The following is an 11,610-nucleotide window of genomic DNA, read 5'->3' as shown; positions in this document are numbered from 1 at the left end:
TTTGACTCAGGTAGACTCCTAGATGCTGCGGAACAGGAGGTGGAAGCTCCATAGGCCACATGGGTGGGTTTTGGAGAGCGTCATGTAACTGCAGAGTGACAGGAGGCTCATGCTGAGAGACAGCTGGCAGATGAGTGTGGGAGGGTGGGACTACTGCAACTGTCTGCCGTCAGAAGAAAGAATGGGCTGTGAGAATGTGTTCTACAGAAATATTGATTTTTTTAACGAAGCCAAGGATATGGGAACATTGGATCAATGTGGATCAGTGCTTCGTGGTGCTCACAGAAGTGGCTACACACATGTACACACGCTTTTTCTTTCAACCTAACTGAAAGGTTTTGAGTGTAAAAGCTGCATATTTCTTAAGCTTTCAATTTTAAAGATTTACAGATGTTAAATGTGGATGGAATGTGTTGCATGTGATGTGCATCTGGCATTGGAATAAGTTCCACAGGAGAGCTGGTGAGGCACCACTGGACAGGAGAAGTGGTTGGCCTCCATGGGTCTTGCTGGTTTGACATCAGGCTGTAACACTTAAGTTTCCTGGCCAGAATTACATTACACTTCATGACTTGGGCAGCAATGATTGAGGCATCACATAATAAAAATAAGCCTTAGTAAAAAAAAGTACTTCACATAGAAGATGTAATGGTACTAATGGGATCAAAGTAATTAAAGAAGTCAGGGAAGTCAAATGAAGAGCTACTGTACGTTCAAAAATGAAGCATATAATTAACCATGTGTACCTTAAAATAAGCAGGAATTAGAGGCTGATATGTATGTTCTCCTTTGAAAAAGGAGGTAAAAATGGATGGCTGAATGACCTGACATGAAGCATTTTGTCTTCACCCTGTCTGCTTAAACTATTTACCATTTTGCATGCAACATTTAAGGTCTTTCCATCGTTGTGTTACAGATTTTTTACGATTCAGTTCAGGAACGTGAACAGCAATTAAGTCCATAATATAAAGCACTTCAGACAGCACAATGTCTGAATGGAACAGCCCTCCAGCAAGAGCCGCAGTGATTTCACAGTAACAGCCATTTGATTTTATTTCAGTAGCACAGTTGGAGTCAGTCCTTCATCATGTGGCGTTTAATTACAGTCACAGCTGCCTTCATGGTGGACACTTCACTCCAAACTGAGTGCGGGTCCTGTAGCCCTGTCAGTTCAGGTATGAGTAGAATATCCCTTCAAAAATATTCAGACCCCAGATGTCAAATGTGCTGTTAATGTTCCAAATGAAGAGTCAGGATCAGAATTTTTAGCCCATCCCTGCGCAGTTAACAAAGCCATCCCAGACTCAAATATAAAAACCCGCTCAGCACTTCCTTTGTGTGTCAGAAGTGCACAGCACTCCTCCGCCCCATCTCTCCTCTTATTTCTCTGTTCCTGTATATGATGCCCAAACAGCCCGCGGCAAGATGCGACCCCAGTACCCCATACCCTCAACAACAGCACTGCTTCTCATTGTATTAAAATTCATATCTAATGAAGATAAAGAAATGAAAATACAAAAAGCACCAGATTCTGACAGCCTGTAAAGCAAGAGTGTTGTCAGGTTTTATTAAAGTAGAAGCTTCATTTCGTTTCTTCTTCAGGGATTTAAAAATGTTAATTAGTGAAATATGAACAATGTGTGAAATATGAAAATGTGTGAAATTTCAGGGCATTGAGGGGTTAATTCTTTAGTTATTAACATATATTCTGCCCTTCATTAAAACTTATTTCACTTTTCAAGCAGTATTGATTTGTAGATTCTGCTGAAGTTCTCTGCCAGTTTGCCATACTCCGCTCTAAATTATTTTCAGGATAGGTTAATTTCCTGAATAAATTAATGAATAATAAATAGATGAATCTTAATAACCTTCTGAAAAGCATCTTGGGAGTTGTCCTCCTGTTCACATTAGGGTCATCTTCTCTCGGGTTAGTGGGTAACTTACACTTGTAGTCAGTTACACAAAATAATCAACATCCTTTGGAAAAGAGGTGCTTAAAATAGATTACAGAACCTCTGAATTCAGACCATTTGAAAATCTGAGCAGGGGAGCCCTGTGTGAGGAAGTAACAACTGCAGTATATGGGCTGTGTATGGGAAGCAAATGATACTCAGTTTTGAGTTTTGTTCTCTTGCCGTTCTTCACCAGTGTTACAGGCTTGGGTGGCACTATAAATAATCACAAGGCATATTTAGCCACAATGTCACCCTCAATTATTAACATACAGCTCAGTGGTCTACATTAAGACCATGACAGATGTCATGCAGTATAAATCTCATGTGATTGTTTATTGTTGGTTAGTTTTGTTAGGCCCTTTGATTCGCTAGACGACATTGTACAAAGACAAGGGAGTCTATCTGCGGGAGTCCATTGAGAGAGGCCCTGTCATATGACTGTTCCATATTGCAATTTTTAATTAAATACATGAACGGTGTGTATCTAGTCCCATCCATTATGTGTGGAGGTTTTACAGTGGTGAATGTGTTGGTGTTGCATTGAAAGGTACAGTCCCCCCCTCATGTGTTTGGAAGAAGCAAACTCAATGGCAATGCCATGATGTTTGATTTAATTGCAGTCACTTTAGACTAACTGATATCACAACCAGAGAAAAAAATCTGAACAAACCACATCAACCTGACAACAACAATAAGCACTTTGCATTAGAACATCTGCACCACTGGCCATTAATTGAATGTAAGTGATGCAAATTAGTAATGTTGAGGGGTTAGGTGGGAACAGAACAACTAGATCCTTTATGCTGGAGTACTGATTCTATACCTCCTCATTATCCCTGGTTACCTTGGTTACCTTCACGTCTCTGCATGCATCATTTGAGCATCTATTTTTGTATAACAAAGCCTGGGCACCTTTTGCAGCAAACCAAACTCTGGAAGGAGAGTTTCAACAGCTCCTGCTGTGATCCCTTGTCAAGTTTAAGATGTGCTGCTGTTAAAGGCTTCATCTGTGGGGCTGAAATTGTCCTGCGTGATTTATGTGCAGGTTAACCCCATAATGCAGCTGTAACTCCTCTGGGTGCCATAGGACTGGGGGAGCTGCAGCAGGGGCTCTTTGTCTGCTTGACTGATTTCAGTGTTTTCACTGTGTTCCTACACTGAGCCTCTGTGGCTTCAACACAGTACAGACTACAGTCACAGACACAGTACAGACAGCCCTCATGCACTATAGTCGACTGACGTCCTGTGAGATTGTCATCTCATTATGCTCAGTGTGGTATATTCAGAGCTACAGTAAATACCCGGTGTTTTGAATGAGTAGAATGTTATTCATGCCTTGTTGCCACCCAGGAAAAGTGAGCCGCTGTGCAAATAAATAGATAGAGTAAGACGATGATTCTACCGCCAGCTTGTTTTAGTGATTGATCAGTGCTGTGGACTGACCCTGTACAGGTCTGCATTGGAGATGAAGTAGCCTTTTGCCTTCCTGATGCAGGCATCTACTTTATTTATTTAGGTTTTTAGACTGTAAAAGGTATTAATAAAGTGGATTTGAGAAGCTATTTCACGTTGAGTTTTGACAGCTGAAGTAGAAGTGGATAGCAGTCAAAGGTTAAAATATTTGCTCTGACACTGGGAAGTATGTTTTCACACAAAGTTATTCATGAATGGCATATCTTAGCAGGATTCTTAATGGAAGCAGAGTCCCGTGGAATAGCTAAATCCAGGATTGGCACTAGCTGCGCTCTAGACCATTGGTAAAACTAGGCTGAATGGTCTTCTCTTGGCATTATACCTGCTTGATGTTTGTAAGTCTTCACTGCTCTGGGTTGTTATCTGTATTGCTGTCCTCTCTCAGGCCTGGCCGAACAAAGCTGTAGAACTGCTGGGTGCCAGTGGAACGTCTTCCATTTTATTGTTTTCCACCGTTGACAAAGATCACTGTTTACATGTCGCTCCATTGCACTGGTAACTCCTTTACAGAGATTCTGCAGCACTTCAACACAGCTTATTTAATGGAAGGAATTGAAACGTTACTCATATTCACACAATGTACACGACTCCTGAAACATGTTTGATCAGGCTGTGTTTCTTGCTCCTTATCAAAGTGTCTGTTGCCTCCTCAGACAGTTAGGATTATTCCTGCTGTGGGAAGCCATGTCCATTGATACTGTAAAACACAGCTCTTGTAATTATCTCTGAGCTGGCAGACACAGACATATCAAGGGAAGTCCTCAGCACTTCATCTTCTCCTGACTCCTCTGTCCTTTCGCCCTGGAGCTGAATCCATCGGTAGGCAGCACATGTTCTCCAGATCATAAGGAAGAACATGAGAAATTCCCATGTGTACGATTAACAGTCTGTTCCAGGGTAAGGAAAAATCTGGAGGGGATACATTTAGTTTTTAAACAAAACCTGCACAATGTCAACACAAACATACATATATTTGAATGTGCACATGTCCACAAGTTTTTATGCTTCTGGGCTAAGATCTCAGCATGATTTATAATCTACTGTATTCGAGCAGTATTTTACACAAGTGAACACGGTACAGTTGGAACAATGCCATAACGTAATCACCAGCAGCATTTGCCACTTTTTACTTCACAACCATGTCAACTAAGGCATTGAGGGTACTCTACCATGTGTACCAGAGTAAGTGTTTAAAAAATCATTTTAACACTTTAAACTATTCAACACTGGAACCGAACAAAATCTTTTAGGCCGTGCGGGTAGTAGATCATGTTTGACAGCACAGTAGTTTGTGAAAGACATTCCTGAATTCGGTGTTGAAGGCAGTGTAGATGATGGGATTGACCGCGCTGTTGACGTAACCCAGCCACGTCACCACGGAGATGAGCGTCGGCCCGATGTTGCACGACACACAGAGGACCTTGGTGACGTGGACCACGAAGAAGGGGGTCCAGCAGGCCAGGAACACACCTGTGGGCCAAAGCGTAGGGAGAGTTCAGGAAGGAGTCAGGCTGTTTGTGCAGCATTTTACTCATGAGCCTGTTCATTCGGTAGCAGAACAGCAGGATTTTTCATGTATCCTGTGCTTTACGTCCGCTTTTTATAACGTGCCTGCAAACATTTCTTACAGTCCTACAGAACTACAGAACATCTACACAGATAACCAGCTTGAGCAGTGGAAGCTAAATTGAATGACATTAATATAAACACATTGAATGACATGTACTGTAAAATGTTCTGGAATTTAATATGTGAGAGTGTTTGTACGTGTTATCATCATTGATCATGGACCTTGAGGTTAATAGGATGATCTTAATCACCACACTAATGTTAGCAATATAAAATGAGAAACTCATATCAGTTGTCAAAAATGAGCTAATCATTATCAACACTATGCATGATGTGTTGTCTGTGGATATCGTGATGGATCAGTGCTGTGGACTGTGGCAGCATAGTAATGGGGAGTCTGGGAGCAGACAGACATGGATGCCCTGGGGAGAGTAAGAAAGAAATAAGAAAATGTACGACATCATGAATTCATGCATTTTGCAATTGGCATGTTCTTGTTAAATGGCTCATGGCCATTGCTGTGACCCTAATTTAATGAGCATTAATATGTCCATAAAAGGGTTGAATGGTAGTTGAATGGAATTCTTAAGTGCTTACAAGAGTTGTAACTCTGACCTGTGGTCAGCATGGTTATAGGATGCTTAGGTGTCCATATGCATGGTGGTAAATGACAGTACTTCAGCTTGTTACATCCAGTGAGAAGCAGTTATTTATTATTCCAGCATGTGTATTGTGTATGCATGCACTTGTAGGTGCATGTGTGTACATGCATGGGTATTTGTGTGTGTGTGTGTATACTGCACGTGTTTTAATGCTTACCAGATGCAGTTGTTGGCCAGATGTTGCATCTCATGTATTTGGAAGAGCAAACTCAATGGCAATGCCATGATGTCTGACTGAATTGCTGGAAGTTGTGTGCGACATCATTTTCCCCCTGGTATTCAGCACAGACTGAAAGAGCCTCAGACACTGGGGCTAATATGCATGTACATGCACACTGACAGCTAAAGCGGCAGCATTGTGGCAGACACATGCTCGTCTGTGATCTTCATTGGGATAAATTGAGCACAGCTCTTTAAAATTCTATGCCAAGGATCAAAGGCAGCCCAAGGATAATGAGGGACAATGAACTGGCCAGGAGATGGGAACTATTCACCTTGGTAACCAGGAGAGAGCTAGAGAGCCAGGGAGCACACACACAGGTGTACAGAGCCTCTCGTGAGAATTTGTCGTGTGACTACATCTTAATGTTTACAATGTACTACTAAAATATTCATGTTTCTAATATAGTGTTTTGCAGTGAAGCCCACAAAATGATTAATTGTGTAATTGTGTTATAGTGTCAGTTCAAAGTAATGCATTACTGGTGAAGGTGGGGGTTTTATCACCCAGGGGTCCCTAGGAATCCTTCTGTGGAGACCTGGAGATAAGAGCACTTTCGGTTTGCAAAACCGGTTACAATAACGGTAGAGTAAGACACTGTGACTGCAGCCATTTGATACGTTATACAGACATATCAATACAATATCGACAAGTGTTCAGAACTGTATACTTAACTGACAGATGAAGGTTGATATTATGTATAACTGTCACAAATTGCTATCACATTGTTTAGTTGCATTCTTGATTCATAGTCATACTTTTGTACACATCTCGACTACTCTCACAAAACCCTCAAAAAAGGTTGTGACCCCTTGTGTGGTGCTCTGTGTCCAGGCGTAGCCTGAGGCTGTAGCAGTGTTTTATAGAGCGGCTGCTCTCCATGTGTGTCAGGGCAGGGCAGAGGAGAGGGGCAGGTCCTTTGCATTTCTCATTAGGTGTTAGCTGACACCTCCCTCCCTCAGTGCTGCAGATCTCTCATCACCTCCGCAGGGCTGAGTGCCCTCACACCTGTGTCAGGTACACGCCAGTGCTGCTGAGAATGCATTGTGAATGCAGCGCATTGTTTGTGTAGGAGGACTAAAGGCCGTTAATGCTGCTCGCAACAGTGCTGCCTTGTTGCCTCATTAAATTAAATTGGTGTAAGGGCTATAAAACCACATTTGATCTCATTTTATCAGTTCATCCAGATCTTTTCCAGCACATTAAAAATGAGCTGTGGCTTCTTTCTCCTGGCTGTTTTAAATGACACATTCGTTTTGAGCTGTGAATGCTTTTGCACTAACAGTGTGTGCTGTGAACAGGAGCATATCTCGCTGCGTATCCCCCAGAGCACACCCACCTACGACGACGGGGAGAACCCTCATTGCCTTCCTCTCGCGGCCGCTCACTCGGCTGCTCTTGCTGTGGGATCCCCTCCCGGACCCGTAGCCCCGCAGCCCGTTCTCCTTGGGGCTGCCCTCCCGGGCCCTCTCGGGTCCCTCCGCGTCCGAAACGCTGTCCATCTGGGTGGTGACGAGGTCCATGTCGTTGTCGGGCACGGGCAGGCCCGGCACCCGGTCGGCCGGCTCGGCGGCGGTGGGGCTCAGGCTGGGCATCAGGTACTTGACCTTTGACCTGCGGTGGCGGCGTAGGCCTTTGAGGCTGAGGGAGAAGCGGCGCTCTCCGCGCAGCAGGTTGGACCTGCGGCTGGCGCTCCAGCGCCGCAGACCCCGGAACATCCAGTAATACAGCAGCAGCATGACGGGGCACGGCACGAAGAAGGAGCAGACGGACGAGTACACCACGAAGCTGTCGTCCTCCAGCTTGCACACGCTGGCGTCGCGCCCCGGCACCTGGTTCAGGCCGAAGATGACAGGGCTGGCCACGCCCAGCGACAGCACCCAGGTGGCTGCGATCAGGGCCAGCTGCCTCATGCTGAACTGGTTTCGGTTATACTTCAGAGGCACCACCACCGCTATGTACCTGCAGACATCAGGTGTGTCCTGTCTTAAACACATCTTTCTTACACACACACATTAAAAGCACCTTTATTAAATGCAGAAGTGCTTTCTTTTCCTTATATCTCTCATACAGACAAATTAGAGCAGCCTAAAATCACTGTGAAGGCTCTGGCCTGTGGGCCACGAAGGAAAGGCTAAGTTATTCTGTTATCTGGCATCCCGTTGGAACTGTTTCCTGGCAGTGACCTTTTACGTGTTTCCACTTTGAACATCTGAAACACCGTGTTGCAGTTTCATCTTTCTTATTCACCTAAAAAGGGAGACGTGCCTTAACTGAAGGTCACAAGCTATGCGCTTTTTCACCGAGAATGGCCTGACAGTGCGGAGATGCTGAGGAGCCCCACTCACAGAGGAACTGTCAGCATCACTGAATGCAGTCTGTCTGTCACATATTACTTAGTTTTTAGTTGATTAATATAAAAGTTAACTGGTCTTTCAATTTCAAGGCAACAGTTTCATACAGTAGTTAGTATGTTTTGCAATCAGTACCCGTAAGTCTGATGCAATGATACTATCCCATAAATATTTATGTGTCCTAAATACGTTACTTTACCCTCATTTTGAAATGGCATTCTTGCACATTACCATTTGGACAGACATGTATGTGCTGCCTTTTGGTATTATAATTTTTATGCAGATGTAGAACTTTTAATTTGGTTGCCCTTGAAATTTTTGGTACTTGAAAAGCTTGATTTTATGCCAGGGTAAGAAGCATCATTTTAAAGGACATACTATTCAGCACGTTATCTTGCGACTGCTGTAAAAGGGTACTCCAGCACTCTACTGCCCATGGCTGCAGCAGGCCTGTGAAAAGTTGCTGGAGTCGTTAAATTTTATTTTGATTACTAAGCCTGAGGAGTGAGGGGAATGCACTCAAGGTTCTATTGCTGCAATAAATGTTTACTTGAGAGGATGGAATTTGAATGCCGTAAAATGTTGTTTTGAAGTGATTATGTCCTCCCTTTTATGGATTTAATTAAATTTCACAGCATCCACTTTGTATGTTAGCAAACATTTTGCTTACTGCCACAAGGTCGCTGTATGAGACTTGTCAGAAAAGTGAGTGCCATGTAATTTTCACAGTCTGAATATGAAAGTTTTTCTGCACTTTCTGACAGTCCGTATAGTTTGTGTAAAGTCCTAGAGCGCTCAGATGTCTTCTGCAGCTGTTTTAATTTATTGCTGGTGATTTGTACGATTGGACAACCCTTAAATGCCACAACCAAATATAAATTGACCTGCTTAAGTGAATCCAGCAGAGTGAGATGGTCTCACATGAACCCTTCAGTGATTGTGCAGTGTCATATAATTCAGGGGCTCGCTCCCGTAAAATCAGAGGAATGTTCCTGTTGGTGTTTGCACAACATGGCCTTTTAAGGGCATACATGCACAATTGGTGTGCCCTTTCGCAAAAGCAAAGGAGCGGTTCATCATGAGAGCTTCACAATCTAATTACAGAAACATCGAGTCGATTATATGGTGGATTAGTGTTGATTAGACAATCAAAGCTAGAGTATTGATTGGGGAATGAAATGCTCTAAACCAAAGGTTCTGTGCCTCTGGCCGAGTGCGGTGGACCTGGCTTTCCTGCTCTGTTGTTGCAGGGCTGGTCTGTTATCTCCAGTCAATTGCTGTGAGCACAAGTGAACATTGATGTTTCATTTTATTTCAAAATACACCAAACTTAGAAAATATTAATACCAGTTAATCTAAAGCTAAGGTTGGAGCTAGAATCAGAGTAGATTCCACCTTTCCAGGACAAGGGTTTGATATCCTTGCTGCTGGGGCAAGCTGTCTTTGAATGCATCATGGAATACCCTCACAGGGGTCTGTAATGATTCCCTCAGAAAGCTTTACCCTTAGCAGGTGCCAGACACAAGAAGGTTAGAAATGTGGAATAAAAACAAGAGGGCATTTATGTATAAAAGTATTACTAACACTGACCTCGAGTTATCCATGAGAAAATGTAGCCCAGCAATGTGTGTAGTTCCACATATTAACTGTTTATAAGTGTACAGTTACATGTAGATAAATACTGGAAAAAGACTCTGAGTAGATGCTTATGTTAAATAATAACTTGGGGTATATGATCAGTCCTTTTCAGAGAATTGCACCAAGTGCCCACAGTCTGTTAGACTTTGCAAATTATGAACGCTGGAACAGCAAACGATTGTGCTCTGGAACAAAAAGGAACGGTATGTTCTTTCTGTTAGCCTTTGTTCAAATAAAGCAATTACTTAACTAAATGCTATCTGCTATCCTCGGAAGGCAGTGTAATAAAATTTACAACAGGAGGAAAATGGGTTCAATTGATCCATTGTCTATGCCATTGAACTGAGTGACGCGCAGTAGAAGGGCAGGGGAAAGAGCAGAAATGGGGAGTTGTGTGATCCAGCTGGAGCCAGCAGGGCTTTAAACGTCCTGCCCACAGTGCACAGTGCATAATCTGGCACAAGCTCCCCATAAAGCACTCTCGCTGTTTCACTCTCAGTGTCTCTCTTAAGAGGAATATGAGAAGCCAAATCTGACTGATTGATAGAATTAATTTTTTAAAAACCCTGTGCATCTTTTGCCTACCTGTCCTTATTTGGGTATTTTCAGAAATGTTGCTGTTTTTAGATTTTTGACCAAAATGCGGGTCCATGAGTGACCCTCACAGTTACACTCTAACGTGGTCCTCTCAGGACTGATGCCTGAGTTTCAGTGCCTCACCTGTCCACACTGATGGCACAGAGGTTAAGAATGGAGGCAGTGCACAGCATCACGTCCATAGTCATCAGCGCATCACAGATGTAGGTGTTCAGCGTCCATATGCCTCCAAGAAACTGAACACAAGGACAAAGCGGTCAGCAAACGCAAAGTCAGCATGTGCAGGTCAAAATCAACACAAATGTAACAAACACTAATAAAGTCGAAGATGAAGTATCTGTAAAGCAATCAATTTGCGCGGCAGTAAATGAATATGTTAACAAGACTGGTCACACTTTATATTTTAGGTTGGCAGTAAATGCTCTTTAAACGTAGCTGATATGTAACAGCACATGTATGAAATGAAATAAATGTTTAGGGTAGGGTTTTGAATGGAATTTAATAGCGTAGCTGGAGGATTACTGTTATGGATTAGGGTTAGCCAGATCACCTGTATAATTATGTGAAGCTGTGGACATGCGCTTTAGGTTAGTTACTTTATGGTATGACATGCATTCTTACTGTAGCGTTTGCCTAAAAAGCTGCTTCCCAGTGTTTGTGAGAGACAGACTTACTTCTGAGTAGACATAGAGGGGCAAGACTAGCACAGCCAGCAGGAGGTCTGCCACAGCCAGGCTCACTATGAAGTAGTTGGTGGCGGTTTTCAGGGACCTCTCAGTGAGCACGCTCAGACACACCAGGACGTTTCCCAGGATGATGGCCAGGATGAGAGGGACCCCAAACACCAGAGCCAGATAGTTGTAGTGAACATGGTTCTTCTGCAGGGCCCCTGCGGGTGTCACATTGAGCATGATGGTGACCCCTGTCTGCTGCACTGCTGCTGGTCTGCAATCAGCATCTGAAAGGGAAAGGAGCTGCACCTGTGAGCACACGCTTCTGTAAATATCCAGCTGTAAACACAACTGCCAAATTCACAGCTGCGAGTCAGTCACCCAGGGAAGGAGAAACAGCAGCGTTATATAATGAAGGCTTCCGCGCATCCGCGCAGGTGTTTATTTGTTTTGAGGACTGACCTGAGACCT

The 11,610-nt window shown here is 43.5% G+C and overlaps 1 protein-coding gene across 1 annotated transcript; it reads right to left on the bottom strand.

The window, feature by feature from the left end:
- Window positions 1–4,695: 4,695 nt before the first annotated feature.
- On the bottom strand, window positions 4,696–11,379 carry LOC118772107 (D(4) dopamine receptor-like). Its single transcript, XM_036520370.1, has 4 exons — window positions 11,143–11,379; window positions 10,592–10,704; window positions 7,219–7,841; window positions 4,696–4,898 (listed from the first exon to the last, which is right to left on the bottom strand). The coding sequence occupies exons 1-4, from the start codon at window positions 11,377–11,379 to the stop codon at window positions 4,696–4,698; spliced, it is 1,176 nt and encodes a 391-aa protein (XP_036376263.1).
- Window positions 11,380–11,610: the final 231 nt, after the last annotated feature.

Source organism: Megalops cyprinoides, chromosome 25 (genome assembly GCF_013368585.1).
Source record: "Megalops cyprinoides isolate fMegCyp1 chromosome 25, fMegCyp1.pri, whole genome shotgun sequence".
NCBI classification, from domain to species: domain Eukaryota; kingdom Metazoa; phylum Chordata; class Actinopteri; order Elopiformes; family Megalopidae; genus Megalops; species Megalops cyprinoides.
The sequence above is the reverse complement of the archived record's forward strand: the minus strand, read 5'-3'. Positions and strand labels throughout refer to the sequence as shown.

Coding starts and splice junctions, on each gene's coding strand:
- LOC118772107 (XM_036520370.1), bottom strand. CDS start 11,379: ATGCTCAATGTGACACCCGCAGGGGCCCTGCAGAAGAACCATGTTCAC. Junction 10,705..11,142: donor CCCTCTATGTCTACTCAGAA/GTAAGTCTGTCT, acceptor CCTTGTGTTCAG/TTTCTTGGAGGCATATGGAC. Junction 7,842..10,591: donor TGTGCCATCAGTGTGGACAG/GTGAGGCACTGA, acceptor TGATGTCTGCAG/GTACATAGCGGTGGTGGTGC.